The sequence below is a fragment of the Ammospiza nelsoni genome, chromosome 14 (genome assembly GCF_027579445.1).
Source record: "Ammospiza nelsoni isolate bAmmNel1 chromosome 14, bAmmNel1.pri, whole genome shotgun sequence".
Classification (NCBI taxonomy): Eukaryota; Metazoa; Chordata; class Aves; order Passeriformes; family Passerellidae; genus Ammospiza; species Ammospiza nelsoni.
This window is the reverse complement of record NC_080646.1, coordinates 9,900,833-9,919,644: the sequence shown is the minus strand read 5'-3', so window position 1 is coordinate 9,919,644 and position 18,812 is coordinate 9,900,833. Positions and strand designations below refer to the sequence as shown.

General features: G+C 42.5%; 1 protein-coding gene across 2 annotated transcripts in view; it reads left to right on the top strand.

Moving 5' to 3' along the window:
- The window catches only part of PDE8A (phosphodiesterase 8A), a 137,797-nt gene that overhangs the window by 89,859 nt on the left and 29,126 nt on the right, over positions 1-18,812 (top strand). For both annotated transcript variants that reach the window (XM_059482152.1, XM_059482151.1), the window contains exon 2: positions 16,554-16,610. In XM_059482152.1, the coding sequence (XP_059338135.1) occupies positions 16,554-16,610 (57 nt within the window). The remainder of the gene's footprint in view (positions 1-16,553; positions 16,611-18,812) is intronic.

The window sequence follows — 18,812 nt, the reverse complement described above, 5'->3', positions numbered from 1 at the left end:
AGGGGGATAAAGCTGACAGCTCAAACATGGAGCAGCGATAAAATACTTGTTTCAGGTTGTGGGAGGTTTTTAATGGCTTTTGGATCTTTTTCTGTGAGTTTATGCTAGCAGCTTCCTGAAGCAGCCTGAAATAGTTTATGGTGTGGTGCTGTGTGATGTGTGTGTGAAAACACCTCTGTCAGGTACTCACAGCTGTAGTTCTGAGGCAGAGGGGCTGCCAGCACTGTGTCCATCAGGAACTCCTCAGCTCCATCTGGAACTCCTCAGCTCCTCAGCCTGGTGCTGGGCCCAGGGGTGCTGACACTGCCAGGGCCTGATCCCTTCCCTTTTTTGTTTGATTCTGGCCACTTAACTTCCACTTGGGCAAGCACCAGCAATGGGCAGAGCAGACCTTTGTTCAACAAGTCTTCCAGGCAAAGTTTGGGGGGCTTTCATTGATAACACCAACACTGTCATTTTGGCCTGCCGTCATCCATAGCAAGAGGGAGCATCTATTGTTAGAAACCCACCCAACCTTTGTGAAATAGGGGATGCTGTGTCCTTTAGCTGAGTCTTGTGCTCCCCTCTCTTCTGTAGGTCTGTCATGCTCCCCCCAACTTAGTGTTGCTCTGTCTTGAAATTCAATTTGTCCTTTCTCCCAAGAGCATTTGATCCCTACACGAAAACAATTTTTGTAAGGATTCTCCTAACATCCTTTATTAGAACAAAACAAAACAACACCCCTCCAAAGAAACAAAACAAAACAAACCTAAAACACTTCCCCCCCTTGCCCCACCCACCCAAATACCAGAAAAATAAAAATCCCACAACATAAAATATTTGGAGTCAACTTGCAGAGCGCTGAAAAAATGCAGGAGTATCTGATGACAGACAGAACTACAGGGTATGCTGGAGTGATTTATAGGAACTATCCCACCACTGGGGGCATTGAGTTTGTCTTTGTTTTTTAAAGGTTTTTATTAAGGTAGAGCCAGAACATTTTGCTTGCTGCATTTCTTTACTGAATTCAGTTTTGTTGCAGTGTCTCACTGATGCCTGCATTAACTGGAAATAGTCTGAGTGTGTGAAGTACTGAGTGTGGAGCATGTGGGCTGGCACCTCCTGGAAATGCTGAGCTCTTGTCATCACTTCTGACATCTTCATGCTTGGATCTCTGCAGAGACAAAAATGCTGTTTGCCTCAGAGTGTCTTCCATTATAATGAGAAAGGAATATGAGAGGGTTCCCTTGCAATATCAGGTTCCTGTTCTTGCAGCATCCTGCATCCAGAATGGGGCCCACAGTCAGCATGTAGAGAGCTGGACTGGATGCAGTACCCAGCCTTGGGTACCTGTGAGAATCTGCCTTACATCTCCAGGTGTGGGCTTGCATTCTGAATGGGCTTGTCTCAATAAAATCATACCAATGCCCAAACATGAACATTTTCCAAGACGGGCTGTCAGGATGGATAAGATGTGGTTGAGTTACACCTCAGTCAGTTAAACCCTTGTGGTGCAAACCTTGCACTGCACACAAATGGAAATAAAGAAGTTATCTAGTCCCTGGTACAGACCTGCCCATAGTGCAGGACCCACATCAGTCACCTTCTGTCTGCTGAGGGGGCTCAGGAAAGAAGCAGGTGAGGAGATGGCTGCAGACAATGAGTTCAGTGCCTAGGCAAAGGTAACACTTAATCCAAACAGTTGGCAGGGGTTTCTATCTCTGTTTGTCCTCTGCCCTTCTTCCACTCTATGGGAATGTATTCCCCATTTTCTAGGTTTTCTGAGGTTCATGCTGTGTCTTTGTGCCTTCCCATCTGATAACAGTGCTGGTGTTGGATTCTTTTGACCTCTGCCCCTCTCCCCCCATTACTATTCTGTTTGCAGAACTGTCCCCTTAAATTTCTCCTGTGCCCTTTTCCATTCCCTATCCCCTTCTGCCAAGTTTGAACCCCTAATGGTGCTACAGCCAACAAAAACAACCTTCAGGGGTACATTTCCTCCGTGGCAAAGGAGGCCAGAGCTCCCCATTGCCTGTGTGGACTGCAGGGCTGGATGGAGCCCTGCATTGCTGGGGAGAAGGCACAGGGGGCTGTGCCCCCCATGCCCTGCAGAGCTGTCTGCTCAGGGGCTCTGCCAGCCGGGGGGGCACAGCAAGCCTGGGGCACTCTGCTCCTTACCCTGCAGCGGAGGAGAGCTCAGCAAACTGTGTCACCAGGGCATCCGAGTACCAAGCTCCCTCCTGGGGCCCTGGCGCTCAAATCTGAGCCTCGGCCTCCTGCTCCTGGTTAAATGTGTTCATAACTTACCCTCATGGAGATTTATAAGTACAGGTGCAAGCTAAAACTCCTGAAAAGATGTCGTTCATTTTATTTCTAACAAATAAATTCCATATGTTTGTCTCTAACTCTCCCAGTGCTGATATGATCAGCTTGGGGCTCCAGTTGTTCAGTCTTGTGTTAGATGACAGAGTGAAATGAATGCTCACCTTTGCCAGTGGTTTGCAGTCAAAGGGACACGAGTTTTTCTGACAAAATGAAGCTGAGAGAGTTCCAGATGAGACTGGGAGGGTTGAGTTGAGAAAACAACTGGCTGGCATGCAATGACACAACAGTAGTAACTAGATTTAAAAGAAAATTAAAATAATCTTGTATGACAGAAAAAGTGGAAATAATGGAGCATTTCAGAAAGTATGCAATCATGTACTGTAAAAAATAGGTCTATACTTACCATAAGGTGTTTCTTGCTGCAGACTCTGAAAAGCTTCTTATGTGGGAAGCATTGATTTGCACAGTGCTGCTTGCAAAGGCTCTGGCTTAATTCTCCAAGTCAGACTTGGGGGAGGAAGTGTTTTTCTTTGACTGGCAGAGCCAAGAGATTATTCTTACTCTAGAAGAAAATAGCAAGACAGTCCAATGGTAGACCTGGTAATTCTATATGCCCTATGTGCCATGTAGATTAGAAAAAAATAGAATGGGCTGAAAATACAGAGCAGTGTAATTGCAAAGCAAAATCATCAGTTAAGCTATTAAGTTGTCATAAACACTAAAATTCTGTCTTGAAACTTGGTCTGAAGCAGAAATGTAATATGTGCAGTGTGAGTTGTGGCACCCATGGCTTCACATTTACAGTATCAAAAAAATATTTTACCTAACATAGGCATGTTTATCTTGTAAAAATTTTAAATTTGTTTTAAATGTTGTAAGCAGTATTCATTTATGGTACAAGCAGGCCATGCTTCACTTCCTTCCTGAAGAGCATGTGGGTAGCAATGGGCTGTGTTATTTAAGAATACATAAGGGCATGAGGCTGGAATACCACACACAGTGGGTTGGCAATGGATTTGTTGGATTTGTCTGACAAAGGAACTCCCAGGTGATCAATTACTGGGCATTCAGGGCCAGCTGGGCAGAGAGGGAAGGACACAGAGTCACGATGGGCCTTGGTTTGTACGAGTGCCCTCTGTAGCTTTCTGTGGAGCTCAGACAAGGAGATGTGACAGGACACAGAATCCCAGCAGCAAATGCCCCAGATAACCTCTGACACTCGCAGGAAATTGTCACAAAACCACTGCAAATCTTGCTTGCTTCATCTGGAAAGTATTTCTGGGTACAACCTCATACTGTGGCCTACAAATTTTGTTACTCTGTTTTGGTGGGGAACATACTGTGAGTAATTTATGTCCAGTGGAGTAGTGGTTTGATGCCACCCCTAATGTATTCCTGCTGTTTCACATAAAGGGTGGTGGTTTTTTTTGTTGGAATATATTTGAAAGTTCTTAGCAAAATTAGATTACAGATTATGAGTGGATTAAATTATGTGTCTCGCAGTATATTCTGAAGTCATCCAGAGTATGACATATTGGTTCAAATTAAGCAGTGAAGGAAATAATTAGAACTGTGGTGTTCCATGGTAGGTGCTCAGACTGTACGTGGTAGTGGCTATAGAGTTAGTCAAAATATATTCCTGCTGCAAGCCATTACTAAAATTATAAAGTTCAACACTGAGCAGCACACCATTTGTTTTGTCTTTAGAGGATGAGGACAAAATAGATGCAGAAAAAGCTGCTAACCACACAAATATGAATGTGGTAAGAACATTTGTCCTGGCTTAAAGGAACATGCAAACACATAAAACAAGTCAAATGAAATTTCCCAGGATTGAGAAAAGCTTCCATAATTAAGGACATTGTTCTCTCCTGCATCTATACTAAGTAATGACAGACTTATGCATAAAATTCATACAGGAATAAAAAGAAATCGGGTGAAATATCTGAGTAATAAACTTTTTAAGAGTTAGATCTGTCGTTCTTCAGTGAGTTTATAGGTTTACTTTTATTTTTTAATTCTCAAAGCAACCTATAGTTTTACTGTAGTTTTATTGGAATTGTTAATAAAGTGAGTCTGGTTTTTCATTTCTGTTGCTTGCATATGAGACATTACACTTTATACTAAAAAACTATTTATCTTTGATATTGAATTTATTTGTAATGGTTTATATGTACTGATTCACACAGGCTATCTTTCCCATTAAACTGGTTTATAGAAATGCAGTATAATTTTTATGCAAAGCAATAGTTCTGTTTTATTCTAGTTCTGTGAATTTCCAGCTACGTTTTGTGTCCTAGAAGTCTGGCTGAGCTCAGAGTCAGCCCATGGAACTGCACTAAATTGCATATTTCATTAACAGAATTTTTCTGTTTGCTTTGGACGTTCTTCCTAGTATTTCGTAGCTTGGGGGGAAAGGCAAAAGAAAATAAATGAGTACAGTTGGTTTTTTACTCGGCTCTGCTGGAGATACAGAGGAGTTTCTCTTCTGCCTGGTGCAGGCAGATCTGAGGAAGTCTGAGTCCCCACAGTTTGGCCATGCAGACACAGTGTCCATCCTCCCCAGGGGAGGACACCGAGGCTTGCAAATTAACATTTCCTGCTAAAATTTCTGGTAAAAGCTCCCAGCCAGAGCTATCAGCAGTCTGGATCACTGTCTGGGAAGAAGCACTTGGTGCAGGGGAGGAAGAAGGAAATGGTGACTGTGAACTTGCTAATGGTGTCGCCAGACAGGGCTTTAATGTCTGTTTTCTCTTGTTTGTTCTTTGGCATAAGCTTTCACGCTCTCAATAGAAGGCCCAGGGCTGCTGCATCCTCTCCTTAGAAAAGCCAGCAGAGTGAGAAACACATTCTGGGTAGTTGCAAAACAAATTAGACAGGCTTGGTTAATGCCAGAATTCGGATCTCGAGGGAGATTGATTTTGGATAGAGGCCAGCTTTCCTTGCAGCTAATTATGGGGGTTTTGCATAGTGGACACTATTTAGTTATTTAATGAGTAAGTGGAGCCTCTCTCTTTCATGGTGCTCCTTCTTTTAGTTCATCATTGTTACCCAAGTGGAATGAGGATGTCACTGCCTGGCTGGAAGTGCCCTATGGAGCTCTGTTCGCTGTGACACAAGAGCCACCCGTGCCCAGCCCCAGCACTGGTTCCTGTTGTAAAGCATTTGTGCCACTCTCAGTTCCAGCATCAGACCTTTTTAGATGAGACAGATAAATTTAGGTGTCAATAAAATTGTGCAGAAGGTGATAAGGCACCTGCTGATCCTAATATCTGAGAAGCTGTTTTTGCTGCTCCAGGCTCGGCTCACATTTTGCAGTCCTTGCAGGGAGGAGCAGAGAATGTGCTTGTTTCAGAGGCAGCACATGGTGCTACTGTTCAGACACGCCCTGTGGAAGGGCCCACTCGGGTCTGAGGAGTGGGAAACCTGAGGAGTCTCATAAAGCTGGAAAAAAAATTTCTGACGCCCACTCTTGTTATAGGCGAGACAAGCACTGCTCTGTAATGTCTCTTCAAATGACACATGAAAAGTCCACATCTGCTAGACCAAATGCACCTTTCAACCACTGCTTATAAGCTTTCATGGTTTATAGAGCACTTATGCTTGGCAGTTTGCAGGTGAACACTTGTTTACATTAAAGATTTACTCAGTGTTTTTGCATCTTCTCTTCTTACCCCCCATGTTACAGATCTTTGCAAATCTTTCAAACTGGTGACTGCAGCAGCTCTCTGTGACAAAGCTTCACTGATGCCATGCAACTTGTAAACGTATTTGATGCAAGTATCTCCAGATGTTATCTCTCTTTCCTGGAAATCTCAAGGTTAAATAATTTATATGAGGCTATTCAACACGTATAGATTGTTATCTGGGTAATTATGGCCTGTGTACTCAGTTTGAGGAATGCTAACATGGTACCTGGAGAGAGTATGTTTGGACAGCAGGGCAGGATTTCATCTTAAGTGGATATTTGATACCCAGCTGGATTTGTTTCCCAGTTAAAGCAATATCAGAGTGCTTTAAGGGCTTCCTTGATGATGGGTTGTTTATTAAAGAGCTGCCTTGTGGGAGGCTCCTGGGCTGAGGCCTTGCCTGCCCCAGCTTTAACACTGACAAACTTTACTAGGAGTTGGTAATGTATTGATTGCTAATGCGTTTCTATGGAGAAAATTGTGCTGCTGGTACAAAATAATAATTTATTTTGTACCAGCAGCATGTCCTTTGGTATATCCAGCAGTTCTTTTGTAAAGGAAATGGTACTCGTAAGCAGAAGACGCAGGATTGCTTTGTATCAAAGATAATAGTATAATTACACAGATTCTTTCATTTAAATGAAATAAAATGGAGTGTGCCTACCACAAATCCAGATAGAGCGAAATTATATTTACAAGAAAACTAGAATGAAAAACTGCTTTGTTGCAATAAAGTCTACTTAATTGCAGTTCTGATCATAATGAAAATCCCACTTTATTAAAGACATGCAGAGTTAGGGGGATTGGCATAACTGTAAAATGGTTTTATACTTAAGGAAAAAAAAAAAAAACAAACCGTGATCCCATCGCAGGCGGGTGGTGTTCAACGAGCCCTGTGGGCTGGCAGCAGCGCTGTGAGTTAGTGAACAGGAGTCAGGCAGAAAAACGGTGTCGGGTTTCAGACTACCCTGTAGGTCCTCAGCAATGAAGAGGCATCTGTATTAGGGGAAAGCCAGTCACTCATCCCCTCTGCCAGTGGAGCTCCCCGTGGTCAAAAGAAAGGGATACCCAGGACTCTTAAATATTTTTGTCTGTTTTCTTTCTTACCTTAAAACTTGAAGTTAGTTTGTTGCATTGGTTATAGCTGTGAACAAGCAAAATTAATGCTAAACCTTAGAGTGAAAAAAAAAAAAAAAAAGAATGTTCTACTGTGAATTTCCTCAGTTTTTTTAAAAAAAGACATCTTGAATATGCCTGCAGTCTCAAGTCTTCATTTGCTGGAGACAAAGTTCCCTATTTAGAAAAGGTTTGACTGCCAAGAACTCCTCTTGGTTTTCTCAAGTGTCAATTGACAGTTCCACTCAGTCTGAGAAACACATACTCAATAGACAAAAATACAGTTATGCTTATTATCAGTAATGAACATTTCTCCTTTGCTCTGCTGGCTGCTGTCCCCCTGACTTTGCATTTATTCTACCTGCAACATCCCACCCCAGAGACATCACCTTTGTTGGTGCTCAGAGCAGCTCCCAGGCGGGCGCTGGATGAGCACAGGTGGGTTTGTGCACCCTGAAGGTGGGCAGGGCACAGCCCTGGAACCCCAAAGAGTTGTGGTGATGTGCAGCAGGTTCCCAGACCCCTGAGTGAGCAGTGTGAGGGTGCTGTGTGTGGCACGTGGCTGGGAGAAGAGGGAAGGAGGAGGAGGAGGAGGCGGCTTCGTGCTGTCACCATCCAGTCTTGGAGCAGTAAACTGGCACATCCAGGATCCCACTTGTGCACAGGCTGGAGAAATGGAGATAAAGATAACAGATGGCAGCAGGTGGAAAAAATTACTGTGGTCAGTAAAGGCTCAACTGTGTCAGCACACAAAATGTGTTACTAGTGACGACAGAAAAGCAAGTTTATTCCTTAACAAATGGAGGTTTAGGACAATATGGAGAACTTCTAGGAAGCCCAGCAGATCTACTGACTGAATTCTGCTGTTTTTGGGCTGTACACTCTTGCTTTGCTTGGTCTGTTTGTGACGATTGCAGTGTTGGTAGATCAAGCCATGAAAAGTTTGTCTGGCATAAAGTAGCTGGAAAACTTCCTGGTAGACTGGAACTTCCTTTGAGTCAGATGAGGCTGTTCAAATCCAGATGGTTCAAAGAAAGCTGTCACTGAAATTCATATTCATAAGGAAAAAATGAAAACTGATAATGGAGTTCTGTTGTGTTCTGATGCATCTTTAATCCTCTCTAAAATAAAATTAGTAAGTGGTATCCACCAGAAAAAACAGAATTAGCTGATAGATAGGAAACAGATTAGCACTTACTGCTATACTTCAGGATCTTGCAGAATCACAAGAGAGCAAGCAGTTTTAATGATATTAAACAATAGAACTACTGTGCCATATTTAAGTCTCCCAGAGTGCTGTGCAGTTCAACTGTTAAAATGCAGGCAGGAAGAATTTCCCCCAGGGCCAGAAGAATGTTGTATTTGTACTGAAGTGTCTGCTCAAGCTGGGGGATGGAAAGTCAGCCACAGCCTGCCTGTAAAATTAATACACCTGAGGCAACAGCAGATGAGTGAGAAGTTCCTTTCCCGTTTGACAAAGGTGTTGGTAAAGCCAAAGGCTGCATTTATTTGTTTGGAGTTACGTGAACCCCAATATATTTAATGCTCTGATTTGGAACGTCTTGGCTGATGACCTGCAAGACTTACAGACCAATTTCTTCCCTGTTGACTTGGCCAGCCTTTGCATCTGGGTAAAAGTTACTGCTGCCAGCAGATGAGAGAGGACAGCACAGTGAAACTTTTGTAAAATGCTGGTGTAGGAGGCGTGAGCTGGTCCCCAGAGCTCAGTTACAGCTCTCCCAGCCAGTGGAATAACCAGACCTGTGTCAGCTGAGGGGAAGAGGGGAGAGCAAAGGAGACTCTCAGCCTTCTGGGATTTGCTAGGCACATTGTTTTATGTGGCTGCCATTAAAGCATTTTGTGAGACACAGCATGGCTGGTCCTGGTTGCAAAGGGGAAATCAGAGGAGCCTCAGGGCTGCTGGAGTACAGGGGAGGAGCTGCTGCAACTCAGCAAGGTGCAATACCCACCCAGATGTGCTGTCCAGCTGCCCATGAGGCTCCATCTCACAGAGCAATCCCAACCCTACCCTTGTGTAAGCCCAGAGTGCCAGGGGTGCCTGACTTGGCAGGGCATTTGCTCTGAATTGCAGGGTGTTGTATCTGACCCTTGAATTTTGTCAGAAACTAGGTGCTAGTGCCTTAAAGATGACCTCTTTCTTTTTGCTTCATCTGAAGCAATTCAGTTTCTCCATGTTGCACATTCTGTTCCTGTTTGAACAGCTGAAAATCTTCATACTACTTTTTTTTTTTTTTTTTGCATTGATAAAGGCATCAATTTTTGCAACCTATGTATAGAAAACCATTATTATAGGCTTTAAAACATTCTTCTAAAGTACAGGCCAGATCATTTAAGCTGGTTTTCTCTTAGTGCAGGATATAACTACAGATGCTCCACAGCATGCCCTCACCACACAGAAATACTTGACTACAGTTCAGTGAGCAGCCCAGGGATTCAATATGGGGAGACCTCACAGCCTCCAGACAGAGTTCTGTGCAGATTTGGCCCAAATGGAGAAGTTCTTGCCAGCACTTTCAGTCAGAAAGTGGGATCTTGATGAAGACACCAGTGAGCCATCTCAAATCTTAAGATTATGAAGACTTAGGGCACTTTAAATTCTGGGCTGGTTGGTCAGAGTAGGGTTTGGCAAAATGACAACCATGAAGCACAGACCAGTGTTAAGGTTATTCACACTTGTTGTGGAGTGTATGATTCGCGTTTTTTCTCTTCTAAAGAGACAAACATATGAAATTTCAAGCCCAGTATAATTGTGCATAAAATGCAGGTCTAAAAGGGGTCTTTGAATCAGGTAGATGCTGCAGCAAATATAACTTGCTGGATTTGATATGAGGCCTGGTTTCCATTCAACTTTGTTCTCACGGGACAGAAAAGTCAGTGTGTATTAATGAGTAAATGGTTCTCATTTCTGACTTGGCTGATGTATTCCATCCCTTTTTGCTGTGTGATTCATTGGCAGTGAGCACTCTTGTGTAAGTGTGTAGTGTGAGATTTGCAGAGTTGCTTTGCAGGAGTTGTATCTGCTTAGCTTAGAAACCTACAGTACTGCTGTGATTACCAAGATGTGATATAACTTGTTTGAGTTATCACCAACACAATTTTGAATTTCAGAAATAAGTGGGTGTTTCCCAGGTATCAGTATGGTCCCAGTATGGCCAGTTGGCCAGCAAGCAGGGGCACTGCACACCCTGCCCAGGGATGCCAGGGCTCAGCACAAGGAGAGATGGAGTTGGCTCTCTCCCTCAGTGCCTCAGTTCCTTTGAATGTCAAAATGAACCCAGCAACCTCTCTTTTCAAGGTTGGAGATCTGTTCCATAGACATGAGTGATAATGACATTTATTTTATCATTTCAATACCATATCAGGACCTAAAAACATCCCCCAGTTTGTCAGGCTGTTCTGTGTAAAAGTTCAGCCCTTTTCCAGTGGCAGGCACTGCTGGCTGGCTTTTTCTGCTGTCCCTGTGCAACGTGACCACAGAGGGCCCCTGGTCTGGGCCTGAGGCCATGCAGGCCCCACCACAGTGCAGATGAGAATCCAAGTCACTTTGGGACAGCATTGTTAATTATTCCCAGCCAAACAGAATGATTCACTTCTGCATGTGCTACGCTTGCAGTTTGCAAAGTTTCCTGTAAAGCATAAGGGGAGAACTTATAAACAGTAGAAAATGGGAGTTCTTGATTATGTCTGAAGTGTGCAAGAAGGCAGCAATTTCACAACAGCATTGCTGCATTTCAGTTCTAACTTGGCTTCACTCGTGGCACTGAGGAAATGCAGTGGGCAACCAGGCCCAGAACACAAACAAACATATATAATAGTGGTTGGCATGTGGGGCAAGCTGAACATAAGCCAAAAATCAGCTGTGCCAGGGAGAGCCCTGGTGGAGCTTGGATGGCACTCCCATAAAGCAGTCCCAGTCCCACCTGGCTGTAAATTTCCTGTGAAGCTTCCTCAGGACCTGGGTTAACACAAAAATTGCCCCCAGGCTGAGTAATGGAAGAGCTGCTGGATTTTGGGAGAGGAAGGGTGTTGCCAGTTCATTGGGAATAAGAAATTGGGTCTCGTGGCTGGTTACATGCCCAGAGAAGGGCTAGCATCCTGATGTGAGAGCTCTGGCAACTCATTACACTCAATAAAGCTTTTCTCCTCACAAAAACTGCAAGCTGCCAAAATTGCGTGTTGCTAATGATGTGAATTGGAGGCCAGAGTTGGGCTCTCAAGAGCTCATTTATGTAAAACAGGCTCAAAAACAGTACTAAAACTTAAGACAAAATTAAGAAAACAGAGGGTGTGTTACCCATCACTTACTGTCTGCTGTATTGTTACATGGCAGCATTGTAGATAATTTTTCTAGGAATCAATTTAAACCAGGAAATAGATAAAAGAAAAATTATACCAGAACAAAACATTGGGTGATCTGCAGGCCTTGTGATACAGATATAAATCTGTATTCGTTTGTTGAGAGAGATGCATCAGTGAAAACACGATTTAGATTAATCTAAATGCTAGATTTTATCAAAGCACTGAGTCAGGATGCTACATTATGAGTTCAGAGTCTGTGACATTTGTCTACATCTTTTATGAAGCAGAAATAAGAAAAAAATATCAAGGACTGGAATAACTGGCTTTATCCAGATTGAAGAGCAGTTTTGGTAAATTTTAATCACTTTTCAGAACTCATGTCTTTGTATTTCAGCAAAGAATAAATTGACTGTACAGCACAGGGTCTTTGAAGGCCAAGTTTACCTTTGTCCTTGAGTCTGTTGAGCAAAGGCAGAAACCTTGGACACTTTGTTTTCTTTATTCAAACTGTTGTGGCCTCTAAACAACAAAAGAAAGAGCTGCACAGGGCCAGACTCCCACTCCATTTACACTGAAGTAAATCCAGTATATTTTCAATGTATTTGAATTGCTCTGGATTTCACTGGATTTGCTAACCAGGTCGGAATTCAGTCTGTGAACTATAAAATTAATTTTATGCTGTGCCTGTTAGGAAGATCTGCTTGGGCAGCATTTGATGTTACTTGCACTGATGCTGAGCTGGTAACAAGAGTGGTGTCAAAGTGTGCAAGGAAGACATGAACAGTGATGTTCAGTGTACAGCAGAAAGCACATGGAAAATAGGAAGTTGAGTCTTAAGTCATCTACAGATGACGTCGTTTTGTTGGAGAAAGGAGTAGGTAAATGAACATGGATTGGATTAGAGTTCATGTGCTTCAAAAAGTGATGAGTGTTATGATAAGCAAAGAAAAATGTGAATTGTGAAAACTTGATCCAGAACACGGAGACTTTCTTGCCCAGAAGTATGAGCTGCAACAAGTCCCAACACCTTTCCCTGTTGAGAAAGAGGAACTATGCTGGCATGACCTGGCTGGACAAGATCCTGCACCTTGCCATGCCAGTTTGTAGGAAATTGTCTATTTCCCAGCTTTCAGCATCCAGGAAGATTTGGCTAAGGTTTCTGAGGAAGTATATTCTCATGCAGATTTCAATTCTTTGCAGCAAATAGAACCTGAATCAATAAAAGTTTAGGGAATTGTATAAGTCTATCAGTTCATTTGAGCCTTTGTTTTCTGGGGTGATAAATCTATGCCTAAAACGGTGGATTAAGAGAAAGGAGTTTTCTCCTTTGTAAAATGCATCTCTGGTTTTCTTAGAATTACAAAATTTAAGTTAATGTTAACAGTCCTGTGGCTTCCAGCATATCTTGATAATGAAGACTGTTAATTCTTATGTGATGAGTCAACTCATGCAGATTCATATCATGTACCTAGTATATGTAGAAAATATAAGTATGTATTTTAAAATCAGATAAAAATTTTTGATGATACCTTAAAACATTGATCTGAGGAAAATGATTAATTTTGTTGGCTGTATTCCAAGAGGACTAACAGTGAAGTCATGTGTCTAATCACTGTAGTTATTTGTCATATATTACAGTGAGTCAGAGATTCTGACTGTCTGCCCACTGAATGCAGATGTTGCCCTCCAGCAGCAGCTCCCATCTGCAATCCATTCAGCAGAAGTTGATGGCACTCTTTGCTGCAGTGAGCTGCAGGAAAGGGCAGCAGTGCTCACCTGGCAGAGGAGCAGAAGTGCTGCCAGCTGCCCTTGGGGGATGTGCTGCCAGGCTGTGCCTGGAATGGGCAGAGCAGGAGCCACTCCTGTCACCAGCACAGCTCCTGCCGTGGCAGAAAGGAAGAAAGCACTGTGGATGTCATTCCTGCTCCTCCAGGCACCAGCAGCCCCTCCCATGGGTGGGCAGTGCCGAGTGTTGCTGCACAGGGCTCTGCTTTAAAACATCCCACAAAAGCTTCAGCTAAGAGATCTTGTAAGAAAATCAGCCTCCAGAAGGGAAATGCATTTGCACCTCCATAGCAGGAGTATTACATGAAGGTTAATAGCCAAAGGATCTTTTGGGAGCTAATTCTGCCCAAAATGTTAGGTGTGCTCTCCTCCTCAATGGATAAGAGATATTTTGGAGAATGCCAGGATACACCACTTCTAGCAAACAGGACACCCACGGGCTGCATAGATCTGTCCCTGTCACCAGCCAGGCAATTTATCACCAAAGGGAGCAGGTGAATCAAGCTGGCTTTATGTCCACCCTTTATTCCTTTCTGCATTTATTCATTGAGCATCTGAAGTTTCTCCAGCAGTAGGAAGAAAGAAAAAACAACCCAGCAGAGATGAACAGACTATTCCTGCAGGTTCTGTTCCAGTAAAATATGAAGAATGACTCATAGAAAGAAGTACTTTACCAGGTTATATCAGGTCAGGGCTGACTTTGTTGTACTTTAATCAGATCAGTCACAGTTGTGTAGGTCTGTGTTTTTAAAGCTTATTTCACTTGTTTTTATTTACCCAACATTCACTTTTCTCAGGGCATTGGAAACATGGACTATTTCTATCAGCAGTTTCAGCGTTTGCAGTGCAGCTGCTACAACACAGAGATCATTTCTGAGTGTTGAGCTGCTCACAGCAGTCAGGGGATGACCTTCCCTGCTGACAGCTGTCAGTCACTTACAGCTCGTGCTATTGCCTTGGGCTGAATCCCACTTTGTGCCAGAGGCAGGGCTGGGGTTCCACAGCACAAAAAAATTCAGTGTTCAAATAAGGAGGGCAAATTTGAGGGGCAATGAGTGCTACCAGCAGTAGTTGAGGGGTCGGAGGGTGTGAGAGGGCTGCAGGTGCTGTGAGTGTTGGAGGCGCCGCACTGACGGGCTCTGCGTCAGCAGCGCTTTGGCAGCAGAGCCAGCTCATCACAGCCAGCTCCAGGAGCCCACAGCCAGTCCCACCTCTGCCTTCCCAGACACTCTTCCCAATCTGTGCCTGCCTGGAGGGCTGGCACATGCCTGAGTCGTGTCTGCCGATCCGAAAATGTACTCGGGCTCTTCCACTAGGGGAGAAATTCCAAGGAAGAAGTAGAAGAAGGTGTGAGTGAATAAAGATGTGCTTGTGCAGTTACTACACGTGTGAGCTTTGGCTGTGTTTGGTTTTGTTATAAGTTTGCAGCATTAGAGGTATTTTAGAAGCTCATTTAGTTCAGCAATAGTTGAGAGTTTCTGCTAATCCTTGCTGAAGCCTTGATTTTTGACACAATCCTTAATTGGCATGTTACGCCTCAGTGCTACCTGCAGCACACAAAAAGTTTAAATGATTAATCAAGTTGTTTGAGCAGATTTCAACAGGATTAAGAATTAACTGGAGTTCACCAAAATTTTCCAGCTGAGATGCAGACCAGGGCTTTGATTCCACTCAGGACAGCAAGTTAATGTGTAACAAGCCAGGTTATCTCATCTGGTCACTTCTTGTGACTTAGGCGTAAATGGTGCATAGACAGGTATTTTCATTGCAGCAATAGCCACAGACTTCTGCCAGAAAAGTGGTTATCGGGCTCAGTCCTTAAAATACTTCAATTACTATTTGTTCACAAACTTCTCAGAAGAAAGGAGCATCTGAAAAGCAATAACTAGCAATACTGTGTTTATCTCATTTGTTAAAATTCCCCTTGGGCTGGGACTGATGGTCCAAGGGTACACTGGCGCTTCTTTCTGTGAGTCATTCTGCACCCCCCAGCTCTGAATCTGAACCCTCCAGCTCAGGCCATTGCCTGGTGACATGGAGCACTCACTGTTTTATGCTGCCAGGTGGAGTGTACAAAAAGTCCAGGTTTGATTTGAAGTGCAGCTCTGGACAGAGAAGTAACTGCAAAAAGGCATCTTTTGGGTATCTTTTACTCAAGTGACATCCTCTCTCCATGGCCTTCAGGCACTTCTGCTGATCCTACTGATTCAGGACTGCAAACCCAGTAACACTGGTGCAAAGAGCTGGATTCCCCCCTGTTATGTGTGCTACCAGCAAAAGTCTTTGCTGTTTCGTAGTGCAGATTTTGAGTAATTGGATGATGTACCACAGGGGAGAGTAAAGCAGCTTGAGTTTTCCGACTGAAGAGAGATTTTTGGTCTCAAGATCAGAAAAAAAGAAATGACTGGAGTGTATTTAAGCTAAGCCAATCTGACCCCAATGGCTGAATAAATGTGAAACCCCTCCATGTCATTTTAATATTATCTCTTAAAGACCCACTTAACAAAGACAAGCAAACACTGATTCCTGGCATGCTTTTGTAGGCGCTGTGTTGCCATTTTGCCTTGACTTGTGTTTGTTGCTTATTTAATATTGCAGTGATGACTTCCAAGTTGATAAATAAATAAAAACACAAATTACATACCCTTAGGGCTGAGCAATGGAGCATTAAGGTCATGGAAAGAGTGGAGTGTGCAGTTCTAAAAGATTTTTCTGTGGGATGTGCTGATGATTCTTTGAAACTACTTACTGGAAAAATTATAGGTTGCAAAGCAATAAATCTGATCTTTGAATGGGTTTTAATTTTGAAAAAGAACAATGTAAAAATGCCACCTTTGTGCTCAACAGCCCTTTTCTTTTAATGTTTCAGTTCAGAGATACCTTACATTCACTGCATTGCCGAAGATTATTTTCTTCTGATTTCTTAACTCCAGTGACTTTTGAAGAGTCCATGTGACTCCAGGGACCAATGGTTGGACTTTGTTTCCTATCTTGCATGGGGAACGTTGTTATTCCTGCTTTTTAGCTTTTATTTCTGGGACAAGAGGCAAAAAATATTTAAGTACATTGAAAGTGCTGATGCTTGCCTGGTGGGAATTCTCAAAGAACCAAAACTGTGTAATCCTATTTGAGTGTCCCTCTGTATTTATGTGTTTAAATCCTTTAGAAGTAGTCTTATACCTGTTATAGAGTCATTCATGTTGAAGTTTGATTAATGGTATAAAAGAGAATCAGTTGTGGTCATTGCTCTCCTTCCCACGAAGGAGAGAGATAACAGAGATAATTTTTCTTCTTCCTTAGGTATTATTCATTAATGAGTTCCCTCCTTCTTTCTTCTAGGCACCAGTAACAGATGTGCAGTTTGGCCCTATGAGACTTCATCAAGATCAACTTCAGGTAACACAGCAGTTCAAACTGAAGTCTTGATTTCTAAAGTATCATAGATGTTAAAAATTATGACTGGAACTTCTTGGATTATAGAGATCTTCACAGAGAATTTTGCTCAAGAGATAATGTGCACAAAACAGATTTTTATAATGACATTTTATTTATGTGATACCTTAAACCCCCTGCCTGTTTTCTCCCACCATCTCTCAGGTCATAAAAATAGAGCTATCTATTTTTTCTGCTATCAGTTACCTTGTAATCAGCTTAGTTTGTGCCTCGTTTTGTATTTTACTGGTAGTAAAATCCTTAATTACAATCTCATCAAACTGGTACCAAGTCAACCAAACTTGCAATATCATTACAAAAGATATGAAGCGAGCTTGGCAAAATATATTTTTAAATTGTTCATTACTGACTGAACAATTATTAATTAATAATTAAATTATTATGTAATTAAATAATAATTAACAATAATTAAACCTCTTTTATCCCTTTATTAATAAATGGTTTATGTCATTTGTCCCCTTACTTTGCCTGGGATGGACATGAGGTTTAGAGATCTGTGATTCCTTTGGAGTTCCTGTGGAAATTCTCCCATAACCCAAGGCATACTGAACTATTAATCATCCAAGATGTTCCTCTGTCAGTAATTGCAAAACTCCTCAGTAGAGGCAATGTGGACCTAATAAATTGAAAATCTCTGTCTTAAGAACTGCAGTTTAACATCTTCTTATCAAGCCATTGTCGGAACAGTAATATCATCAAAAATCAGATCTTAGGACATCCTCATCCAGCTGTTCCCCAAAATCAGAATAGTCCTTGAGTATTTCTGCCACCTGTATTGTTTTTAGTGATTGTATCACTTTTGCACAGTTACAGACCACTCTGAAATGCTGCTGATTTATCCTGGTAATATAGCTGGCAGGTGTGAGGGAGGGAGAAGGTAGGCAACATTGCATTCTTGCCAGAGTCAGTCATACAACTCAGATCCCCTGACTTTCTGTGCTATTGTTGAAATCCATTCTTCCCCTCTTAAGGAGTGTTATAGATTAACTTCACTAAACACAGCCCAAACTACGACATGTTTTTTGCAAACAGTTTTGCAGGTTGCTATAAAAGGCACCTGAACTGAATGTGTGCAAAATCCTTCATTCTTACAAAAAGATGCAGTACATGGGAATGTTAAGGTTTACTGGTGTACATTTCATCAGCCTGGTCCAAAGTGTAGCAGCACTGGAGTTCCTAAAATCACACAGAAGATAAACAGCAGTGGGATGTGATGTGAGTCACACCTGCTTCACTTTGCCTGACCAAAACATATCTGAGTGTGGTTTGATTCAACTTCTGAAAGAGTGGTGTCTTGGGACAGCAGACCAAATGCTGGCTTAGTTGCCCATTTCTCCCAAAAGACTGCATATCCTGAGCCATCCCCAAAATCAGCACAGATCTATAGTCTGCCATGCTGTATCCTTTCAGCAAGAGAAGTTTTCTTCTGCCAACATTATCCTGACACAAAGTACAATTGCATCAGTGAGTCTTCCTTAGCAGACTTTGTTCATCTTCTTTTCTGTATTAAATCCTAGAACTGGAAATACATTTTAAAGGAATTGGGCCTTATCATACTTTTAGACTATAGGCATTGTGTTGATTTTAAAAAGGCTTAGAGAGATTAGTTACTGGCAATTACAAGGCAAGTTAGGGCAGAGCCAATAGTGGCTCCCAGGTCTGACCTCCAGTTCTGGATTTCAGCTATGATAATCTCCTTCTGTCATATAAATCCCATGGCAGGCTTTGTGCAGGAGTCACACGGGGACATACTCCATATACAGTGGTACTGCTTATGAGTTCAGTCTGGCATGAGTTCCTTTTGACCAGCCTGTCCAGAATTTCCAGAAACCCCACAGAGTGGGCAGCATCCAGTACTTTTGGGGGATTAGGATGAGATGGAAAGGAAAGCAGATTTTTTGTCATGCCATTGAAGCAGCATTAAATACTTATTCACGTAAGATGAACTGTGGAGTTTTATTGTTGTTGTTTGGTTTGGTTTGGGTTTTTTTTTTTTTTCCCTTTTCTGAAATATGATCCTGGCAAGAAAAATAAACCCCAAGAAAAAGGCTGCATGTGAGACAGTTTCAGATAAGTGGACTCACTGTCAGTTCATGTACACTCTCTCATGTACACTCAGGCATCTTGTCTCTTGATTGCCTGAGC